At 41.8% G+C, this 24,735-nt stretch overlaps 1 protein-coding gene across 3 annotated transcripts in view; it reads right to left on the bottom strand.

The window, feature by feature from the left end:
* Nucleotides 1-1,305: 1,305 nt before the first annotated feature.
* Nucleotides 1,306-24,735, bottom strand: part of ABCC4 (ATP binding cassette subfamily C member 4) — a 263,778-nt gene continuing 240,348 nt past the window's right edge. For all 3 annotated transcript variants that reach the window (XM_030312762.1, XM_030312755.1, XM_030312770.1), the window contains 3 exons: nucleotides 24,308-24,413; nucleotides 15,340-15,474; nucleotides 1,306-3,101 (listed from right to left, as the gene is read on the bottom strand). In XM_030312762.1, coding sequence (XP_030168622.1) covers nucleotides 2,994-3,101; nucleotides 15,340-15,474; nucleotides 24,308-24,413 — 349 coding nt within the window. In that variant the 3' untranslated portion in view covers nucleotides 1,306-2,993. The remainder of the gene's footprint in view (nucleotides 3,102-15,339; nucleotides 15,475-24,307; nucleotides 24,414-24,735) is intronic.

A 24,735-nucleotide genomic window follows, 5' to 3' on the forward strand; every position in this document is an offset into this window, starting at 1 on the left:
GAATTTTCCTTTTTGAATTGCAAAATGGCACATGCAACAGAAAAGTGCAGAAAATAAATGAAGAACCCAATACTGATCTAACCACCACGTGGCCAAAAAAAAGAAAAAAGAAAAGAAAGAAAGACACCTTAAATACCCTAGAAGCTACCTTTTTACTTCCCCCAATTACCAACATCTTCTACCTTCCCAAAGCAACTGTTAGGCTTTAAACAGTATAAACTATGTTGGAACTTTGTGTAAATGGAGTTATATTGTTTTGGGGCAGGCTTAAATTTTGGGGGTTCACCTGTGTCACTGATGTAATTTAATTGCTTTAGTTGGTGTGGAGTATTTTATCGCATCAGTTTATTCTCTTTTTGCTGTTGATGGGCATTTGGATTATTTCCACTTTGGGGCTACTAGGAATTATACTTCCAGGAACGTCCTCGAACACATCTCTTGGAGCACACGTGTGTGGATCACAGGGTATGCAGCTTGAGTAAATGCCATCAAAGTGTTTTCCCAAGTTTTTTCAACATACACTTTTTTATACACACTTTTATATGAGAGTTCCCATTGCTCCAGTGGCACCCCATCGGTAGTCTTTTAAATTTTAGCCGTGCTCACGGGTGTTTTGTGCTATGTCACTGTGGTTTTAATTTGCATTTCCCTGGTAACCAATAAGAGTAAGCACTTTTCCAATTATTGGTCACTTGGATATTCTCTTTTGCAAAGTGCCTACTTAAGTCTCTTGTCCATTTCTCTAATTGGGCTTTCTGTGTTTTTCTTAATGAGCTTTAGGAGTACTTGATGTTCTTCAGCACTGGTTTCTCAATCAGAATCATCCGTAGGCCTTGTTAAGACACAGATTACTGGTCCACAGCACCACAGTTTCTGATTCAGTAGATCTGGGATGAGATACAAGAATGTGCATTGACAAGTTCCCAGGTGATGCTGATGCTCCTGGTCCAGGGACCACACTTTGAGAACCCGTGTTCTACAGTGTTTTAATGTAGCAGCAATAAATATTTCCTGTGAGTTCAGTGCAAAGTCACCTTCAAACAACAAAAACCTCAACAATTTAATACTTGTTCCAGCCTAGGGCATAAGCTAATACGGTCTCCCTTCCTGGGTGAGAGTACACCTAGGCTTGCCTCAAGGGCTGCCTGAAACCCACCTGTCTACTTAGAATATGTGCTACGTCCAGTTAGCTGAGAGAACCAGTTGATAATGAAGCTATTTTTTGATCTCTGGAAAACTTGTGGGCTTTCAACAGCAAGAACACGAGTCAGTAATCCCTCCAAGAACAAAACACAGATCTCTGAATGGAGATGAAAACGGTCATTTATTTCAACTGAATTTTGTTTCATTAAAAAAATTCTATGATGACACTGAAATAGAAATAAAATAGAAACATGTTTTTTTTTTAACTGTCCTTAACCTCTAAAGACCAAATAAGCACATACACATTTGCAGTGTCTCCCACTGTTTCAACAAGCCTCATAACTATCACTGTTGCCATTTCAGTGTCATGAAATACTATCCATGACTATTAACTTACTGGCTTACTGAACTAAACATTAACCATATTATTTCTAAATACAAAGAGTCAAATAGCTACTGCACTCAAATTTTGTGTAGTTTGCCTTGAGTGCTTTTTAAGGCTTGACGCTACAAACCATTTGTTTCTTTCTTTAAAGAGTCTGAAAATCTACAATATGAGAGCATAAATATGAATGTATGCAACTTGAGGGTGGTTACACCTTATTCTCGAGGTCACGAGAGTCCAACTTAAAACCACAACAGTAAAACCTCTAGCAATCCGAATTCACACACCACAGCCACCGTGAAGAAAAACTAAAGACCCATGGTTCAAATAAAGTGCAGCAGGCCTTAGGAAGTACAGTGGTTTGCTGACTCACTCATCAGAAAGACTTAAACAAAGTGCTATTAGTGGTCAGAGGGAAAAGAACCTGGGCAGGTTCATAAAAGGGAGCCTGCTGGATACAGCCTGAGAATACACTGCACAATTACAGCCACTGTTTGTGATGATTTTCGGTTTTTCTCACCAAGTCAGGAGAGCTTGTACACACAGTGGAGATGGGATTTCAATAAACGCTAAGCCAAAAGGCTTATAGTCAATAGTCCGTCTGCTATTAGTAAACCAGAAATCCAAATGAGACTCCTATGCTGTAGTCCAGAATTACAGCTTGTAGTTTGGTCTTTTTTGAAACTATCTCCATGATGACGGCAGTTACCATGTCAGAGTCCTGCAAATCTAGATGATCAATGATCACATTTGTGTCCTTCATTATCAAATCACCTACATGGCCATGGCTCCAATTCTGAGGAAGCATTATTTTCTCTTCCTTGCCTTTCAGAACATATAATTAAATACTGCCCTCCTGTATTTTAAGCATGTATCTTTTTTAGAGGGGGGAAGACTCTACTATAATGTCACTTAAGATAAAGTTTATTTTTGGTTTTTCCTATTAGATTTAGCTGTACTATTTCAACCAGGGGCCTTTAGGGAGAAGTAATGGATCCTAGTTACATTAAAAAAAAAAAAAAGTGGCGAGACAAAATGGCAACTTCACACAGTCTTCAAGTGAATAGAATCCCTGATATAACTGGAAAGTTATATAGAATTTGGGCCAGTAAAAAAAAAAAAAAAAAAGAAAGAAAAAAGTCTGTGACAACTTTGTCTTATGCCTTACAAAATGAGCTTTGGCTCTGAAGTCTCTTAAGGCACCAAACCTGGTAGAGCCTTTACTGGTGTCCTGCACCTGTGATTTGGATAAGAAAAAAAAAAAATACTATAGCATATAAATAAAAAAATAGTAAATCATCCTGCTAGAGTTTGAAATCGTTGGGTGAAGTTGGAGGGGCACTCCAAATAAACACCTTGCACGTGTAAATATTTTTTGCTAGTGTAAAAAAAGTACAAGAGAACTGACCCAGTACAAAAACTATTAGAAAAATGCCTCTGGAATAGACTTGATGCCGTGGTGCAATCACAGTGCTGTTTCAAAAATCGTAAAGGCTGAGGGCTGTCCGTTGGAAGCGTTCAGAGCCACATGGCCATTGTGAGTAAGATCTGGATAGTTCCTTCTGAAGTACACCTGTAAAAAAAGAAGAACCACAAAAAAGGTATAAAAAGAACACGTTTAGAGGTTTTCAAGCCCTCCTCCCCAGGTCGATGCATTTCCATGTCTATTTCTTCATGTGAAGTGAATCACATCACGACTGGAGTAAAGTTTAAAAAAATAGGGGATGGGTTGCCTGGGTGACTCAGTCGATTGAGCGTCCTTCTCTTGGTTTCGGCTCGGGTCACGATCTCACAGTTCCTGTGTTCGAGCCCCGTGTCAGGCTCTGTCAGGCTCTGTCAGGCTAACAGTATGGAGCCTGCTTGGGATTCTCTCTCTCCTTCTCTCTCTGCCCCTCCCTGCTTGTGTGCATGCTCTCTCTCTCAAAATAAACAGACTTAAAAAAATAATGAAAATAAAAACAATACCATAAAAAAACAAACCCACAATAGCGATATATTCCTTCTGTGAAGAAAGCAGCCCTATTAATGCCCTCGGCAGGGCGGGGGCTTAATGTCAAACAACCTGTAGATCCACTTTGGTTCTGATCGTTCTGATTCGTAGATATGTTTTATCACTACATTAAATTGATAAAGCAAAATCATTTTACTGACTCAAAACCTGGAGATAAATTAAAAACAGGGTGACAAAGAGGCTGGGGAATATAGCGTCTGCACGAGGGTTTCTCATTTTCACACATAAAATGAGCACAATAGATTTGGATGTTAATATCAGGTTGTAATCCCTATATTTTATAAACTCTGATTGACAAGCATTGAAATGCTGGCGTATATGTATGAAATATCCCCGCGTTTAATTTGTGCGGCAGAGCAGTTATAGGGCCTATAGAAATGTGATCTGTGGATAGTGGGCCACAATAATGAAAAGAGAAGCAAAAGCTTTAACAATGACTCAACCAAGCATCTTCTCTAAAATGTAAGATGATACCAAATAATAGGACAGTTCTTTGCCAGGCCTTTGAGTTCTTGAATTCTACCAATTTCTAGCTGAACTAGAAGAGATACAGGTTTTCTGATAAATGTATAATCAGAACATAAAGGGAATGAAATGCTGTCAAGTTTCTCTGTTCCACAATCATCGGTTTTTAGTAGCTGTATCATATCTCGGTTCCTTGACAGATGCGCGTAACAAAATGAAATAATGTCAAGACTTGTGAGCTCTTATCTCAAAATGTGTTTGGGTGAAAAAGGACTTCAAATGTAATTTTTTTTTTTCCCAAAGAAGAATGTGAAAAGTTTTGTTTGAGTCTTTAAAACAGAAAATGTACCATCTATCTGAGGCTGACACGTGTCATGAGCTGGGTCTCTTAAGTCACACGATTCCGGATCTATTTTACAACACCTGGCTCCAAATATATGTGTGGATGCTATCAACAAAGTTATCATGGGAGAGAAGGGGCTTCACATACAAAAAGGAAAATTGCTGGGACATCTAGCTTCAGATTAAGTGTACTTTCTTTTTCTCTTATTGCTTACAGACTTGCTACTCCAAAACTAACATTACATATGAAATATTGTATATTAAAATGTCACTGAAGGAGTAAAATGAGGCCTTCTCCAAGAACGTTTGGACTTCACTGGGTGAAATCTGAAGTTATTTCCATTATAACACAAGTATTTAAAAAAATACCTTTGGGGGGTGTTAATTAAAAAAAAATTTTTTTAATTTAAAGCTATCCATATTTTGTACAGTTATAGATTTATGCACTCCCAAAAAAGAGGTATCTTGTTGAAACTAAAAACAAACAGAAGAATAAAAGTACCTTTTCATTTTCTACTGCTTGGTAGTCCTCTCCAAAAAAGCCAATTCCTTTCCCTATCACCCTCTGAATGTAATTTTTTATACAGGAAAGTCATTATTGGCAACACTTCACTGAAATGGTCTTAGCTTCGTGGTCTGAGACACCTGAAACTAAACCCTGAAAGCGAGCTTCCTGTGTATAAAATCCTTGATTTGACCCTTCTTCTCCTCATGTGTTGACGCAGCCGGGAATACACTGCAGCTAACAGCACACGCGAGAGAGGAGCCCTCCTCTTCCCGGGTTACGAAGGGTGCGGGTTATGAAGGCAGTTGGGTGACGGGTCCCCGTGCCGTAGGCTCAGCCTAGGATGGGGAGGTCCATCTCCATCCACTCTTCCTGGGACTCACTGTTGACCCTGGAGAAATCACTCAAGCCCTCTCCATACCGGCGGCCTCACCTCTCAGGTGAGACAGTGACTTACCTCATAGGAACTAATTACTGGCTACAAACTGCAGACTGAAGTGAAGTGGTGGGTGTGATTATGAAGCCGCTCCGAGAAGTGGCCCCTCGGTCCACAGAAGGTAGCAGCATCACTCGCTTAAATGATGAAAACAAAACAGCTGGGAGGCCCTTTGTGGCTGTTTTGGTTTTATCTTTACAGATCCCCTGAGTTGGAGCCGAGACACCTTTAATTCGGTGAATATGGTCACCGGGGAGGCAGAAAGACAGTTAACAGACTACGAAAGGGGGCACTTGGGTGGCTCAGTCGGTTAAGCGGCTCTTGATTTCGGCTCAGGTGGTGATCTCATGGTCTGTGGGTTCGAGCCCCACGCTGGGCTAACAGTGACACACTGACACACGCTGACAGTGTGGAGCCTGATTGGGAGTCTCTCTCTCTCTCTCTCTCTCTCTCTCTCTCTCTGCCTCCCTCCTACTCAAAAGAAATAAACTTAAAAAAAAAAAAGCCTATGAAAGTTGATATTCACTAACTGTTGACTTTGAGCAGGCACTTGGGCTCTTGGGTGTCAATTCCTCCATTTGTTAAAAGGGGCAATAATGCCAGCTTAATACAGTTGTGAAGGTTAAAAGGAACAATACCATATAAGTTAAAGATCAGGGCAAGCAGACTGTATGCCCAGTGAGTTCTGGGCTTCTTGTCCCTCTTCCCCTCTTTCTCTTGGGTCTGGTTCATTACAGTTGCTCTAACAGAGGCTCAAACAAGGTGTAGTAATGGATGCTGGCTTGTCAATAAAGCAACCATCATGGAATTAGATCTTACTAAAAGCAACAGAGCAATAAAAGCTGCCCATGCATGAGTGAAAGCCAGCAAGTGACCTTTCATTTACATTGCTTCAACATGGTGATTTCTGGCTCCAGACTCTTGCCAGTTCACTCTCACTAAACTGTACGGCCCTAGCTCAATTCCAGTAACTCTCAAACTCATCTTTACGGCAGGCCTAACTCTGGTTAGGTACACGCTGGCAGGTCTGTTGTTGAGGTTAAAGAGTACCAGAGAGTTAGAGAAGACCTCTGCTTTTAAGATAACAGAAATGGATTTTTCCCTCCCCTTAATCGTCTCAGAAAGCACCCTAAACAGCAAGGATACCGCGAGATAAAAAAGAAGCCCATCTTTAATGAAATCAGGACTCATCTGAAATCCCAAACGGCAAGATATCCGGATGGGCTGCCATATGCAACTGGATCCACTGGGGCTGTGGTAAGACAGAGAGGAAGTAGCTAGCGGAGATCTCAGCAATCATGGGAGAGCACAGTTGTCCAACTACCTGGCAAATTCCAAGGTGAGTCAATGAGGAATGTCCAGAATCCCCATCTTTGCCTGAAGCATATACACTGATGAGGCCCTAGGAGAAGGGAGATACTGACATGCAAGTAACTGCCCATCTCTGCAGGCTAGGGAGGAGGACAGGCTAAATGAACACGCATCTTCAATTTCTCTCTCTTGCTTATACACACACACACACACACACACACACACACACAATTCTCTCCCTCTGTCATAAGGAACTTCTACGTTAAGCAGACAGAATTCCCTTTAGCCTGAAATAATGCCCTAGCCACCATCATCCTATAAAAATATAGTCTAGGAAAAACTCACTTAATTCAAAGATGAGTGGTAGGAATAACAACAACAACAACAACCAACAACATTATAGTAGTAGTACAGGATCTGTAAAATACACAGTAAGGAAAAGGAACAAGATAAGCACATGTCAAATAAATACTCACTGAACAAACGGAAACTGTGAAAAAAATATAATGTAATACACTCAAAGAAAATACAGAACAATCAACCTGTGGACAACAGAAATTTGAATGTTTGGAAATGTGGCACAGCAACATGAGACGATGAAGCAGGAGCTGACTGGGGCCACGAGTGGAATGGAGGAGAACAGGGAAGCATCACAGAAAGGGCAGCTGTGTGAACGCAGCACAAAGTAGTTCAGCAACCACTGGAGAAACAGGATGAGACGCGGGGGACAGAATTGAGAAAGCAAGCATAATTAGAAGTTAATAAAGAATTAAAGGGGTGCCTGGGTAGCTCCGTCGGTTAAGCGTCTAGACTTCAGTTCAGATCATGATCTCACAGTTCACGAGTTTGAGCCCCACGTCGGGCTCTGGCAGCTCGGAGCCTGGAGCCTGCTTCGGATTCTGTGTCTCCCTCTCTCTCTGCCCCTCCCCAGCTCGTGCTCTGTCTCTGTCTCTCTCTCTCTCTCAAAAATAAATAAAATCATTAAAAAAATAAAATAATTAAAAAGGATCAAGGAGAAAATAGCTTTATAACATAAAGAACAAACAACATATACATGATAGATATGTGTAAAGAGGAGACTCCAATCAAAGGAAGAGAACTTCAAAGCTACAATTCCAGTAACTTCCAGAAATAAAAGACGTGAAGCTAGGGAACAAAAGGGTACATCATACCCTAGGAAAAACTAATGGCCTTCAAAACTGAGAAAGAGTCCTTTGGGCTTCAGGAAAGAAGATCAAGTTAAGTCTAACTTGACCGCTCCATATGAATAAACAATGAGAGAACCCTTAGAGCAAAATTTATACCATACTAAGTGAAAGAAAGTGGGACCCAAGAATTTTATAGCCAAAGCATTTAAATTAGAGGTGCAGCAAATTTTATACACACACACACACACACACACACACACACACACACACAGTTAAGTCAGGGGGATTCTAACTCCAACAAACCCTCCTTTAAGATGGTACAGAGCACTGTTTTCCAACCTTTTGTTTTGACTGTCACCCACAGTAGTAAGTACATTTTTTTTTAACGTTTGAGAGCGAGCATGTGCACAAGTGAGCACGTGTGTGCACATGAACAGGAGAAGGACAGAGAGGAGACAGAAAGAATCCCAAGTAGAGCCCAACACAGGGCCTGATCTCACAAACCATGAGATCAGGAGTAAGTACATTTCATATTACATTGAGACTCAGTACAGACCCAAGAAATATTTACTATTACTATGACAGTTACACTGTTCTTTTCTTTCCATTCCATTCTTTTCTATCTCATTTTTTTAGTTTTATTTTTTTATTTTAGAGAGTATGAAAGGGGGAGAGGGGGAGAGGGACAGAGAGAGAAAGAGGGATCTTAAGCAGGCTCCACACTCAGTTCAGCATGGAACCCAATGCTGGCCTCAATCTCACGGCCCCACATTGGGCTCTGTGCTGACAGCTCAGAGCCTGGAGCCTGTTTCAGATTCTGTGTCTCCTTCTCTCTCTGACCCTCCCCCATTCATGCTCTGTCTCTCTCTGTCTCAAAAATAAATAAACGTTAAAAATTAAAAAAAAATAAAACAAGTAAGCAAGTAAAATAAAGGTTTAAGTATTTTAAAGATTTGACAGTAAACACAATAAGGAAAACTAAACAACAAAAATCTGGTGGGAGCACAGGGAGAGAGGGAAGAGATGTTGTCATTGTTCATAATGGGGAATCAATAATAATAAAGTGTTCCCAGGAGAAATGGAAGGTACACACATAAAACAATGAGCAAAGAAAAATAAATAGAGGCACTTGGCTGGCTTAGTCAGTAGAGATTGAGACTCTTGATCTTGGGGTTGTGTTCCAGCCTCATGTTGGGTAGAGATCAATTAATTTTTTTTTAATCTTAAAAAAAATACATACTAATTAAAAGGTTAGGGGCGCCTGGGTGGCGCAGTCGGTTAAGCGTCCGACTTCAGCCAGGTCACGATCTCGCGGTCCGGGAGTTCGAGCCCCGCGTCAGGCTCTGGGCTGATGGCTCGGAGCCTGGAGCCTGTTTCCGATTCTGTGTCTGCCTCTCTCTCTGCCCCTCCCCCGTTCATGCTCTGTCTCTCTCTGTCCCAAAAATAAATAAACGTTGAAAAAAAAAAAAAAAAAAAAAAAAAAAAAAAAAAATAAAAGGTTAAAAAAAAGGAACACTAAAAGCTGAAAACATAATAGAAGTGTGGTGATTCTCAATAAATGTAAATGGACTAAACTCATCTGTTAAAAAAAGGAGGACTAAGATTAAATCTCAGAGCTAACTGAACTATATGCCATTTACAGGAAATATTTCTGTAATCTGATACTAAAAGACTAAGATACACCAGGTGAATGAAAACAAAGGGAAAAGCAGGAGACTCAACTGAAATTTTGAACCAGCTTGCCTGCATTCAGGGCCAGGTGCATTAAATGAAGCCAAGAAAGAAAAGCACTTTAAAATAGAAGAAAATATAATTCACAGTGAAGACCCAAGTCAAGAATATCTGTGGACTAAAAAATGAGAACATAAAAATTAAAAACCAAAATGACAAGCAAAGCAAAAATGACAGGAACTATAAAGTGAAAGGTTGTAATAATATAAGACTAACATAATGTGTCACATCAAATGGACCAAAATAAGGAGAAGATCTAAATAATTACTAAAGTAAATCTAATTAAAAGTCATTAAATGCTATACTGTAAACAAACACTAGTCCATCTTTTTAAACACGCGAAAAACATTCACAAAAGTTGACTATGCACTAGAACACAAGAAAAGTATTAACAAATACTGTTTCTGGGTGGAAACAGCATAGACAACTCTATGATCACAAGGCAATGCAAATCAACACTGATGAGTAAACTAGAAAACATAAAAAAAAAACAAACCCCCACCACCAGGAAGTTTTAAAGGCCCCTTTCTCAATTTTTGAGCCAAAGAGAAAATTGAAAATAAAATTTTAGGGGCGCCTGAGTGGTCAGTCGGTTAAGTGTCCAACTTCGACTCAGGTCATGATCTCACGGTTCATGGGTTCAAGCCCCACATCGGGCTCTGTGCTGACAGCTCAGAGCCTGAAGCCTGCTTTGGATTCTGTGTCTCCCTCTCTCTCTCTCTCTGCTCCTCCCCCACTCATGCTCTGTCTCTCTCTAAAAAATTTAAAAAAAGAAAAAAGAAAACAAAACTTTAGATTTGTATTTGAAAACTTAACTATGACAAAAGCACTGCATACCAGAACCCAGTAGCGTATAGCATAGCATATAGCTAGAACAGTCTTCCGAGAAAAGTTGACTGCCTTAAAATATTTATATTAATGAACAAGAACGAATGAAAACAAATGCATTCAAGAAACCACAATAAAATAAACCAAAGACGGTATTAACACATATAAAAGCAGAAAGTGATAAACTGGAACATAGAGTACAAGAATCAGTAAGTAAATCTACCAGCTCATTCTTTGGGAAAAGAAAACTAAACTGTAACAACTTAATTAGAAGGAAAAAATGGGGAGAAGAGAGTGGAGAAAGCATAAATACTATGTAGCCATTAAAAAGAATGACATAACCAGGGGCGCCTGGGTGGCTCAGTCGATTAAGCGTCTGACTCTTGATTTTGGCTCAGGTCATGATCTCACGGTTTGTGAGTTCAAGCCCCACATCGGGGCCTCCGTGGGATTCTCTTTCTCTTTCTCTCTGTTCTTCCCCCACTTGTGCTCTTTCTCAAAACAAATCAACTTTTAAAAAAAGATAATTATATACACTGATATAATATGAGATACATTAACTGAAAGAAGTAAGAAACAGCTGTCACTTGTGCTCACAAAACAGAAAGTATATATGCACAAGTCTGTGTTGACAAATGGGCTGTATCAGCAGAAGGGTCAACACAGGTGTCAGAGCTCTGTCCTGAAGAGTGGGTGGATGACTTACCTTTTATTTATAAGCTCAAACAATCATTTTAAAAAACTGTGAAGTTTTTGAGTTTTATAGCATTAGTTTATATCAACTGTTAAAAAAAACTTATTACTAAAAACAAATTTAGAGTTTCTAAAGCTTACCTAGAAGAACTTTGGGTACTTCATTTGTTATTTTAGGGAGGTAATGGTTCAATCCACAGCCTTTAAAAAACCAATCCCCTTTCGTAGTTGAGAGGGAAAACTCTTGTATTTGTAAAAGGCTCTGCATTCTTCAAAGCAGGTAAGCATACAGTGTCTCATCTGATCCTTGTAGCCAGGCCTTGCTGTAACCCCAGCACAAGTGAGGAACAGGCAGCTCAGAGACCTCAGGAGACATACGGGGCCATGGGGCTGCTAAGCGTTTCTACCAATTCAAACTGGTCCAGGCTCCTAGAACATAGGATTATCAGGATTTCCTAACTTTGGGGTTATAGCTGGTGATTTCACCAATAGATAAAATGGCACCTGTTATATACTGGGAACAAAGGAACTCCAAAAAACCTCAATTAGGTCTGCTTCATCATGGAGGAGAATGAATGACAAGATTCACCTCGGTTATGGGCTGAACTGTGTCCCCTCGAGATTTGTATGTTGAAGTCCTAAGCCTTCAGTGTCTCAGAATGTGATTGTATGTGGAGATAGGGTCAGTTAAGTTAAAATGAGGTCACAGAGGTGGGTCCTAATCTAATCTGACTGGTGCCCTTGTATGAGGAGTTTAGCACTAAGGCACACACAGAGGGCAGACCACACTAAGACAAAGAAGATGGTCATCGACAAGCCAAGGAGCGATATTTCAGAGGAAACCAACCCTGTCGATACCTTGATTTCAAAACTCCAGCTTCCAGAACCGTGAGGAACAAATTGCTGTGGTTTTAAGACACCTATTCTGTATACTTTGATGGGGTAGCCCCTAGAAGACTAACGCACCTCCCCGCTTTATGTACCTAAAAAGTACTTTCTCTACTATTCCACAGATCATCTCTGAGGGTCAACGAGAGTAATTACGCTTGCCTATACCAACATTTGAAGAGAAACAACTATGTGGTCAAGACAACGTTGACGTGGAAGTACCTTTTTCTAAATGTTGCATTTTCTTTTCAAAGAAACGGATTCCAACCTGTCAGGAGCCGAAAGCTTGTTAACTTACACCCATCTTCCTACTGTCATTATTCTCAGTGATGCTTTGATATTTGATGGCTGCACATTTAAAAAGTTGACAATCTGACAGCCTGCTCTAAGACGTCCAAGCATGTGCAGAAGTGATGTCAAGAAGATACTCAACTGGGATACGTATTTCCTTACGTCTTTCCAGAGAGGTGACCTGAGCCTCTGAGATCCCAGAGGGATGTGCTGCCATTATGTAAACCTGGCCCCATGTTGGATTCCACATGAGAAAAGGAGCAGGGTTTTGAAATTGGACATGTGGACCACAGCAACTCTCAGCTTCACCCAGCAATTAGCCCTCTGCTCTCCACTGACCAGCTCTGTGACCTTAGGTGAGTCCTCAACCCAGTCTCCTTGTCCATGAAGTGGGATAAGAAAGAACCACCAGGAGGATTAAGTGAACTCACACATGTGAGAACCACGTAAGATAAATGATACAGAGCTATACGAATGTAGCACCGTTAATATTATTATGTTAGGTGCAAGATTACAGGACCAGGAATCCCGAGGTTTCTAATTGCAACCTCTGAGCATTTCTGTACGTATGTCACACTTGGTTAAAACATTTCTTAAAAGAGCAGATGTCTAATTCTGTGTCTGCTGCAAATGAGAGCTAACGTAAGTTATCTATATATAGGACCACCTTACTTCTAAGGGGCCTTAGCTTCCTATTTGTAAAAAGAGGGTGTTGAACTATACCATCTTCTGTTATCTGGACCCATCTGTGATTTATTTGTCATTACTCAACGTCTTGATGATACACAACGATAACAGATTTTTAAAACGGAGGCTTTGACACGTAGGTGGGGACACATCTGTTTGATGTGAAATGCCTGAGGTCAGAGAACAAAGGGGTTTGTAAGATTCCTGGCTGTTTTACGAGCAGATTATACAGGGGATCCCCAATGACTGACTGCCTGGGTCTTCCGAGGGAAGAAGCACCGACTGGGAGACATCCAGTTGGTGAAAGTCTCTGCATTTCAGCCCTGAAAGCAGTACACTGGCTTCTCTACATTCACGTACGATGGAAGTACTTACGAAAAGTTCAGAATTCAGATTTCCTCATCCCTGACCCTGGGTGTAAACTCTGATTCTGCCAATTATCCAGCCAGCTGTGTGACTCTGAGCAATTTCCTTCCCCTCTCAAAGTCTCAGCCTTTTTTTTTTTAATGTTTATTTTTGAGAGACAGACAGTGCAAGTGGGGAGGGGCAGAGAGACAAGGAGACACAGAATCCAAAGCAGGCTTCAGGCTGTCAGCACAGAGCCCAATGTGAGGCTCGAACCCACGAACTGTGGGATCATGACCTGAGCTGAAGTCGGATGCTTAACCGACTGAGCCACGCAGGCGCCCTTCAGATTCCCAGCCTCTTACACCAGCACCAAGACAAGAGAACCTACATCACACACGGTGCACAATGAGTGTCAGAGCCTCATCCCGCACCTCCAAATTGCTCAGCACATAAACAGAGCATCTCTGCTCTTCTCAGCTCTTGGGTTTATTATACTGGGGATATCTAAGAAATACATCTGACACGTTTGTTAGTCCCCAGCACGATACTGCGGGCACACATACACATTTACCGAATGGTTTTTGAGGATGAAGCAGCATTTGAAGAAATGTTCTACGAACAGTGGCAGTTATAGCTCTTTATTTCTGAGTTGGAGGGATGAGACAAAACAGTGACAGAAGAGAACTTAAGCTGTGTTTTGGATAAATTTCTCACACACAAGGGCTGTTAGATACTGGGACAGATTTTCTCCTGTTGTCTTTAATAGACACTTAAGATATTACACAAGTAATTTTCTCTTGCAGTGAAAATCTGGGAAATGCAGAAAAGGATGAACAGAAAAATGCACCTATGATTATAATGCCCAGGGAGAAATAGTTCTGATGGGGAGCTTCAAGACTACTGATCCCATGCCATCCCAACCACACACCTCAAGGGGCAAGAACACCTGACTTCCCTTTCTTCCTTCCATCAAGCCAACTCCCACCTTGTATCAGAAAGAGTTACAGGTGGCTGCAGGACATTGGCTAAGTCCCTTAAGCCAGGCCGCAGTTTTCATATCACACGTGTAGAATGAGAAGATACATTACTTATTGGAAAGATACCAGATAATCTGAATGTTTTTTTTTAATTTATTTTCTTAATATATGAAATTTATTGTCAAATTGGTTTCCATACAACACTCAGTGCTCATCCCAAAAGATGCCCTCTTCAATACCCTTCACCCACCCTCCCCTCCCTCCCACCTCCGACTCTGAATGTTATTCACTGAACATCAGCACCACGTACAGTGCTTAGTACTTGCACACACATCATCTCTGTGAAAATGCTTTGTACATCTCCAAGCACCACTCAGACTATAGCGTTAAGGTGGCAGAGATTCTTTTTTTTTTTTTTTAATTTCAATGTTTATTTTTGGGAGAGTGAGCATGAGCCTGGCGCCCCAAGGTAACATAGATTCTTGATCATCCCAATGACCGTTTCATCATCTAGAAGGCAGAGGAAGCACAAGGGGTAACTAGGCCTTCTTCTAAACCACCACGAATTAGGGAGAAACCTGGGCAAGAAGCGTATCATGTGGTTTTCTTTGCAAATTATAAAACAGAAAAGCAACCTACACATTTCCCTGCTAGATATTTCTAGACCCAATGGACAACATCCCACATTCTTTTTTTCTCAAACTCTCAAAATTTCCTGGATGTGCCTTGACCGTATTTGCAACTCAAATGTGAGCGCCGATTAGAATGAAATGTAACAGGCCTGCAAAATGTGGAAGTTCTGTGCCACATGAGAATCTGAAAGCATGGAGTTCAACATGTGACATCTCTCTAGAATCGGATCTCTCACTCCTCTTGGGCACAGGTGCTTGCGCCCCGCAGCGCCCCCACGTGCCTGCGCACGCGAGCATGCGCACCTGGGGCACCCCCACTCCCCCACCGATTCTGCCCATTCTCAGCAGACCTGACTTCAACCTGGGACGTGTTGTTAAGACCCAGTCGTGAAGCGTTGTCTCCGAAGGCTTATAATTGAGAAGGGCACAGGGTGCTTGTTAGAGCACCCCTCGTGCCAGATTGCGAGGAGTGAAGGGCTGAGATGAGCTTTAATTACCGCTCCTCACGGCCCGCTTACCTGTTTTGCTGTTTCGATGAGGGCAGCGGCTTCTGCCTGGCCCAGCTGCTGCACCATCTTGTAAAACAGGCTCTCTTCATTCTGCAGCAAAACATACGGTTCATCATATTCTTTCAGTCTTCCTGAATCCAAAACCTGTTAATCAGCAGAAAGAAACCCATTAGCACACAATGTTTTGCAGTAACATATTATAAGCCAGACAATATTTCGGAAAGGGGCCGGAGAAGGAGAATAGAGAGAATCCATTTGGGTGGTAGGCCTGCCTGGTGTTTAAACGGTTTGATTACCCTGTTTTACTAGGCAGACAAAGGCCTAGCCCGACCTTTTATTATTATAATGTTATAGGAAAGGAAGAAAATGAAAGTTTTAGACTATGATTATGGGCACTCAGCAGTCCTGTGGCGTTTTATATTCTGCCAAAGGCTTTTGGGGTTGTTATTAGTGCTTTTAGCTCTCAGACTCTGAGCTTTGAGGGTTATTTATACATACATTCAGAGTTGGGAAATTTCTTGATTTAGGAAAATCAAACTCAATTTATGAAAAAGTAGGGTGATGTCATCCAGGCCAGATGGCAGTGACCTGAGAGCAAATTAGCTGCTAAGCTGGTCTGACAGAATCTGAGCAATATCTGGAAAAGGAGTAAATGCTTCTGGAATTTCTTTAGGGTCCTGGAATATGTCAGCTGGTAAGAGGGGACAAAATACCCGTCAGCGAGATTAAGGTGCATCCTGAAGTTGGCTTTGGTGGGAGCTTATTATTCTGGGAGTGAAAGGCTGGCTAAAAGAGCTGCTCCCTAAGCAGCTTTAGCATAATTGCTCTGCACAGAAGAAATCTCTAGAAATCCAATTTTCTCTCTGGATAAGACTAAAGAAGTAATTAAGAAATTGAGCTCCAAATTCCAGCGATCATGGCCTGCACAGCACACGGGGGCAGCCCAATCTCAATTGTAGAGGATCTGAGTATCTGTTTGCACAAGTATCTTTCCTGCTTCCTTTTCTCTCTTTCTTCGGCTGCCTGCCTTTCAAGCCATTTTATTGCTCATTAATATGTCCACTAATTGGAAATTGAAAGGGAGAGGAAGGGGCTCTTAACTCTGCATTTCTACTTATTAGTAGCTCTGGTTAATGGTTTGGGAGGGAAGAAAAGAGTCTGAAACCATTGGCCCAGATGATGTACCTAGGAAAACAGTTCTGATGTTAAGTGGTACTTAGTTCTTCATTTAGGCTGTATTTAGAGTAAATTTATCTTAAGGGAATATGCTGAAACTCTTAAGCCGGACACAGGCTGTTTGTCCACATCTAGGTATTGCAGTTAATTCTGTCCCGTGGTATTTAATCGGAAACATTTATTAAGTCTCATAACGGGCATTTTCCTGTTAATCTTTTGTTTACTACTGTGAATCACTGCTAAGGGCAGCTTTCTCAAAAGAGTTCAAGAATAATTGAATCTGTCACATCCACATAATAATTAAAACGTCCTATAATTTGGCATCCAATTTAGATGCCCCAAATGTGTAATTTTACTTAAGCATAGCATTACAGAGCATAGCCACTCCTCCTGATGTTGAAGAAGAAGAAAAAAACCAATTTTAAAATACAGGTTTCTCTCATGCTGAAGACTAAGTAAATAAGCGAATCAAATTACTTCATACAATGAAGAACCTGATATTCTGCAAAAGCAACAACTTTTAAAAATCACCAGAGCTGGTGGAAAAGTTCTCCAACTATCAAGACTGTATGTAATTTTTAATGGAATGAAACTACTGGTATTTCGTCCTTGTCCAACTTCCTACTTTACTCAAATTTGAATGAACAGCACATTTTTCCATTTTCTCTCCTACCGTCTGAAAATACACAAATGCCACTAGATGAGCAGTTCTCAGAACTGACCAGTGTCTGAAAAGGCAGAGCCAGAAAAAAAATTAATGCTCCTAAAAAGCAATAGAGTTAACAATATAAATGACCAAAAAATTTATTTTGGTCAGAATACTTTGAGCCTTATGAGTATTAAATATAAATGCAATTTAACAAAGAATGACTACCTTAAGATAATATTTTAGAAAGTCACCTCGTAAGTAAAATAGTGGTCTTTTGAATTTGGAAAAGAAGAAAATAGCTGTGGATTGAACACTCATTGTACTACATGCTTTGTAGACATTGCTGTTAATTCTCAAGGTATACAGGGTACATAATGTCCTTCCTCCCTTCCTTCCTTCCTCCCTCCCTTCCACCCACCACCTATTTGTCATTTTTTCCTTCTTAACCTCCATTCTCCCATCCATCCATCCAGGAAATACTGACACCTAATATCAAAGCACTGTTTTAAGAATAGGAGATTCAAAGATGAGCAAGATACATTCTGTCCAGAAATTCACAACCAGAGATGAAGACTGAGGGTGCAGAAGTGTTAAGTAACTTAGCTGAGGCTACGGAATCAGTAGATGGCAGAAGTGGGGTTCAAACACAGGTCCGAACCGCTATTCTTTCCATGTGCGTTCCCAGAGAAAGACATTTAGATTATTTATTATCAGATACAATATAAGGGAGATGAGAATTTTAACTTCAATTTTCTTTTTTTCCCCTAATGTTTGAGACAGAGAGAGAGAGAGAGAGAGAGAGAGCGCGTGCACGAATGTGGGAGGGGTAGATAGACAGACACAGAATCCAAAGCAGGCTCCAGGCTCTGAGCTGTCGGCACAGACCCCCAATGTGGGGCTTGAACTCATGAGCTGTGAGATCATGACCAGAGCTGAAATCGGATGCTTAACCGACTGAGCCACCCAGGCGCCCCTAACTTCAATTTTCTAAGATACCTTTCTATATGTATAATACCTTACATTAACTTTGTATAACTTAAGAAAATATGCCTATAAATGTAAACATTCCCCACTACATTTTTATTATACTTGGGGCTCACATTATTTACTGTGTGCCTGGTAGACACTCACAGAAAAAGAAAACCAATTTTACTAAACTTTCAGGATTAATAAAGAACAAGTAATATGTGGCAAAAACACATTTGAGGAAAATAAGTAAACTTTCATTAATTCCTGAATTTGTTCAGCAAACATTTATCGCATACTTAAGTGCATTCATGTCATCATGACAGATGCTGGGGAAGAGGCACAAGAGAGTTAAGCCACAGCCCCTGACATTTGGGAGCCTGTACTAAGAGAGAGAAGAAAGACTGCAAGTGTCTATACTGCAAGAAGAAAAAAAAAAAAGCACTGGCAGAAACAAGAGTGTGGAGCCGCCAGGACTCAGGCCAGGCGCTACAGAGCCCCTCGGGGCGCAGACTGAGGAAAGTCCTGGAACAGAACTGTACACATTTTGCCTTTACATTCACTGGTTTGAGCAAAGATTCCAGGTCTTTTATGATAACTGCACACAAAGCAACTCCAATTTTTAAAAAATGTTTATTTAGTTTGAGACAGCGAGCAAGCACACACATGCTCACACACAAGCAGGGGAGGGACAGGGAGAGAAGGAGACAGAGAATTCCAAGCTGGCTCCACACTGTCAGCGCAGAGCCCAACATGGGGCTAGACCTCAGGAGATCTTACGAACCTTGAGATCATGACCTGAGCCAAAATCAAGAGTCGGACGCTTAACCGACTGAGCCACACAGGCGCCCCTCCACATTTTCTTTATGTACAGAAAAACAGGTATAATTTTGAGTTTTTATCTTTAACATCTTCCGTAACTGTAAGAAAAGGCTCCTGTGATCTCCCGCTGCGCCCCCTATAACCCAAGTTAAACTACAAATGAAACCACACATTCAAACTGGTGTGAGAGCAATCCTATGGTGCCAGGATCTCTCCAGGAACGCCAACCTCAAATCACTCGCGCGCTCTCGCTGGTTAAGGAAAAATCCATTATATTGGATGAGTCAGTCAGTTACATAAACTCCATGAAGATGTGCTTATCAGGCCTGTGTATCTGCAGATATGGCAGGGAGCTGTCCTAGATATAAAAATTAAATGGACCCATTGCAAAATAATCTAATCCATTTTAAACACCAGGATGCTGTATCAGTGATGGTGGGGTGGCTGCAGGGAGAGGCGGGTGTGGAGGGGGTGTGCAGGACAGGGTGGAAGAAACCTGACAACAGGAAAGAGATGCCTGGAAGTTTTCGATCGGCAATAAGCAACAGAGGCATATCCCACTTAACAGCAAGCAGAGTGGGAAGATCTGAGTTTCAGACATCTGCTTTTGGTGGCCTGGAGACAAAGGGGCATAGGGACAGTTCTCCAAGCTTGGGAGTTGGGTTGGGTCCCTCACCGGTAAGGTGGATGGCTGTGAGGTTCTCTGTGATAAGATACGGTGGCAAGTGTTACTCAAAACCCTTTCTTAGGTCTTGAAATGGTCAGTCATTGTGACTTGGGGAAGATGAAGGCCAGGTCACAGCGACTGCCACAGCGGCTCCCCAAATTCCTGCTATTGTATGGAAGCACACACCTCCTTTCCCAAAGTATTTCTTCTTCCGGATTGTGCTTTCAACCTTCATGTTAGTTATTTTTCCCTCTGAAAACATGAGTGGAAATCTCCTGGTGTATTTTTTTTAAGGAGCTTTTCTCTTCTGTGACGTTCTGAGATACAGGCTTATCAAAAGTTCCATGAAGGTGAAAAATTGAATTTAAATAAAACTCCAGGTAGCTCTGAGGTGTGTTTGTGCTCTCCCAGGTGGGTATGGGACAGCAGTGTGTGGGTTTGATTTCTCTGGGGAAAACTCTACTGAAAAGAGGCTTGAGTTTAGGATGAGAGGTAAAGATTAGAAAACTGTAAGGTGGCTCATAAGCAGAGAGGTGGAATCTGGATGTCTCAGCCCCGGCTTTCCTTCTCCAGACCCCCTAAGTCCTGGGAGTGAAAATGCTGAGCAGAGACGCAGTGCTGTTGCACCAGCTGTATGTCTGCCGGTGTTTCCTTCGCTGCTGCTGCCAGGGAGAATCCGGGGTGCAGTGAGGACTGAGGGGACACAGAGACGAGAGAAAAACGCTGTGCCACTGGCTGAAGAGACGGCAGGTCACAAGTAACCAGCTAATCCTAAAACTACAGGGAAGAGCTGTCTTTAACGCAGAGACAGTGGTGAGTATTAGGAGAAAGAGGATTTCTAATTTGTCTGTCTTGCTCCACTGTTTTGTGGCAACTGAGCAAATGAGGAAGATTAAATTAGCTGTCATTATGACTACATCATGTTTAATAAAGTTAAAATTGAGAGAACATCTTTGTAAAATAGAATTCTAAGCCTAACACATTAATGGCGCTTAATGAACCAAAACTGGGTAAATCCCTTTGGAGAGCCAACACATAAACAAAGCTATTAATTAGGTCACAGTTGTTTCCCAACAAGCCTTTTGTTTGATTTACTTACAGTAAACAAAACCATATCCATACGTCTTTGTGCAGAAGTATTCACCAGTGCAACAAAATGTAATTATTACACCGTGAGCGCGTGCAATTACACGACTTTACGATGACAAGGCTGTGGTTATGCCCTTCATTAGCATCCGTCACTTCCCCAGCCCCTCCGTGAGCGACCGCCACCCTCTGGAGCAGGAGGCCTTGCTGCTGAGTGACTTGTCTTTATGTCCCTAAAGCTTTCAGAATAACAGAACAGATGATCACTTGCTTTTGGAAAGGAAATGGGTATTTCTAAAGCCAGCAAGAAAAAAAAAAAGATTGATCCAAAAATCAAAGGTTCAAGAAGGAACATTATTTATGGTGTTTTGCTAGACTAAAAGCCAACTAGTAATCAGAAGTTCTAGAATAAAACAGAAGGCTTCTCCCTGGAGTGGATGGAACACAGAGGACGATTCCCCGATGATGAACTAGGGAATGAGTGCCACTTGGATCCCCTGAGGTCTGATCCTGCCATTCCCTGTCAAAGGAGTCAGCAAACCAAAACCAGCTCTGACCAAGATGTAAGCAGGTGGCCAAGTTCACCTGCCCGTGATGTCCCTGACGAGCTCTCAGCGGGGGCGGGGGGGGGGGGGGGCTGGACTGAAGGTCCCTCATCACTGGAGCTGGGAGTGGGAGCAGCAGCCCCACAGGAACACACAGAGCCCACCATGGAAAGTAAGGTCCTTCCCAGCAATGGTCACGGACTCTAAAAGGAACCCTGTGCTTCCTGTCTCCAAACTGACTTCTCCCTCAGTCTCCCCAACTCCTCCAAATCTCAGGCCCCTTCCCTCACACCCCAGGCTCCTCCCATCACAGCATCGTTTACCTGCCCTTAATCCAACCATCTCACCATTTCCACTGCTGGCGCCTTAGTCTAAGCCACCAACATCCAGCTGAACCAAAAGACAACAGACAGTTTTAATAAGCAATTTTAACTCTCTCTTTAAGGAAAGAAAGAGAACACAGCAGGGCCAGGTTCGAAAGGACGGGAGGGGCTGTAAACTGCTTTGCAAAACAACATTAAGGATTTGGACAAAGACCCCTGGCCCAGAGAGAAAAATCTGAGCTTCTTGAAATTTATCAGGAGATACTCATACGGGAAGCATTAAACACACAGACATACTTTGCTAACGGCAATAAGGCGCACTGGTTAAGGGGATACTCAAGCTCACATGTGTGGGTCAAATGCTGATGGGTAATGCAAATGGGTAAGGCTTAGGAATGACCAAAAACAAGATTTAGGAATGACCAGCTGACGAGTCTGTCAAATTCTGTCCTTCTCTGCTGTTTCCCTAAACAATCCCGCATTCCAAGGTGGCAGTACTTCTAAGAATGAGATGATAAAAAGAAACTACTACCACCAAAATGTTGTAATACCAAACCTCGGAATAAATCTATATGGTACATTTAGGAGCAAAGGTTTGATGTGAAGGTGCTCTTCACTGAGCTGGAGATCAAGCCAGCTTTCTGCCACTGCAACCAAAGCCTGGCAAAGCACTTCAAACAGGGAAAATTCTAGCATCATTCACTTACTGCGGAAAAAGGAGGCTTCTGGGGACAATCTGTGAAATACAAAGCCGAGAGACAAGAACAAAGTGACAGGTAGCAAGTAGAAATCAAAGGTTATTTTTCCAGTTTCCATTCAAAAGGAAGGAATAAGGATGCTACCAATGCCACACAACGTTTCTGGAATCTAAGAGTCACTGTCCTGCCATCATGGAATGTCACATGGTCACTCACAAAAGTCTGCTGGAGTGGCTTGCTTCCTAGTTCTAGGTGTCCTAGTCCACACCAGCCATGCTGCCTGAAGCCTACAGCATCCCTTTGGTTGGGAACACCCAGCTCCTGTCGTCAACCTTGTCGGAGCTCATTCCTGCACATGTCTAGGACTGGGGAGCGCCAAGGTTGAAGGCACCGCTTCACTGTGGAGAGTCCGGTTATCTTCTCACTGCCCCCACTGATGATCCCGTCTGACAATGCATGTGAAACGGGGTGGGAGGGAATATTCCAGAAACTGCCCAAAGAGTCAAAAGGGACAGCTCTGTTTTCACTGGACATAAGGAAGCTTGGATATTACTGCTTATTACTGATTACTAACCTGTTTAGTGCAGATCATCAAAAACTTGGTTAACCCTATCTGTTGCCTCTCACACGCTGTGTAGGCCTTCTTTATTTACTTTCTCACCACTAATCAAAGCACCACCGGATACTGTCGTGTCTGGTAACAACAGTCAGCATCCATGAGACAGGTGAAAATCAGCCTGTTGCCATGGACTGGGAATTACCCTGAAAATAATACGTGCATTCCTTGGGCTTATTTGTAGCCAAAGGGTTTTCCTTTGAGGCATGGCCTCCTTATCATTTCATAAAACCACATCCTAAGATAACTGAAACTGAGCAAGCAAAAGAGGGAAAAGAGAAGGAAAAATATAGGAGGATAGGGTGAGAGAAAAGGGAGGGAGGAAAAAAGAAAAGGAAGGAAGGACTGAATTACTAAGAAAGAAAAAGCCAATCAAACCTGATAGATACTGGACAGATTTCCAGAGACCAAAGCTTGAAGCCTGCCTTGTGTGTAGTCCCTGGCTGTGCTGTGTAAGAGACCTGCTGCTTGGTCACCTAGTCTCAGCCCCAGACCCACCATTTTTCCTACACTCTCAGCTCATTTGCTTTCTGCCAACCACATTCCAGACAGCTTTGGCCGGCTGGTGCTCTGTTGGGTTCCACCAGCAGGGGGCACTTGGGGAAGGGGGTGTTGAAGGTGAGACACAGAGCAAATGGTCGCCATGGCCTATGTTGCTCCTGCAACATCACCTGGGGCCTGGGACCTGGCACCACCCCCCTTCTTCCATTAGAACACACATTGAGAACTAGTCTCATTGTAGTCCCTCACAAATGTAACCAGCGGCTGGGCAGTGACTCTCCTTGGAGGTCTGAGCATGAGTCTTTAGGGTCTTTCCTCTGAGTTCTCAGGTCTAGAGATCTGTCTTGGGGCTCAGTACCTGCTTCCTAAAATCATTATCCCAGTTTTTCTCTTCTACTTTTCCAGACTTCCAATTCCTACATTAAATCCTTTCTGTTGAAATACTTTGTGTTTCTGACTACGGCTTCTCCCTTCATAGACTTCCCTTTGTCAGTGCATCTTGTAAACATCCTGACAGACAAGAAATTCTGCAAGTTACCCAATAACATCCTGGCAGCCTAAATGAAACGGTAACTTTTTGATTAAGAGAATCCAAAATACTGAAACAACTGTGACATGGTCAGAAGTACTATTTTACCCCTCTGTAAGAAGAGGCCAGATCTTGAATTTGAAAGATTTTCATGGTTGGCCATCTTAAAGGAAAAGCACAATTCAAATAAACTTTTAATACGCAAATATGAAATCATTAGTTTATTTAATAGCACATTCTGAAGGTATAGTTAAGTACCTGAGTCACTATCAGGAATGAGAGGAAAAATTAACAGAAAATGAACTTATTAGAGGTTTCTATCAGGTTGTATAAGGAAGGTTAAGCTGAAAAACTGAACATAAATGGAAAAAACTGGAAAGTCACAGGTGAGGGTCTTACCATTATCTTGTCGCTGTCAATAATGGTGTTCAACCTGTGTGCAATGGTCAGCACAGTGCACTGGGCAAATTTCTCACGGATTTTTTTTTGTATTAACTCGTCAGTTCTGGAACCAGAAAAGTTGGATTTAGTTCAGTAAAGATAGGAGAAGCAGACTTAAGCCCTAAAACAATCATGACATTTTCACAATGTTTTTAAAAATCAAAAACATGAGATAGTTCTTAAAAAACTGAGTATAAGAAAACCTATTCAGAAGTTTCCTGTTTTGCATATGACGATGTTAAATATGCTTCCCTCCACTTGCTTGAAACTATCAAGAGTAGCACTGAGGAAATCTAGCTGTCTTAGGATACCTAATAATATCGTTATCACCGTATAACTTCTTTTTGGTTTCTTCCTGCTTTCCAAAATTAACATTACCAATGATA

Source organism: Lynx canadensis, chromosome A1, assembly GCF_007474595.2.
Source record: "Lynx canadensis isolate LIC74 chromosome A1, mLynCan4.pri.v2, whole genome shotgun sequence".
NCBI lineage: Eukaryota > Metazoa > Chordata > Mammalia > Carnivora > Felidae > Lynx > Lynx canadensis.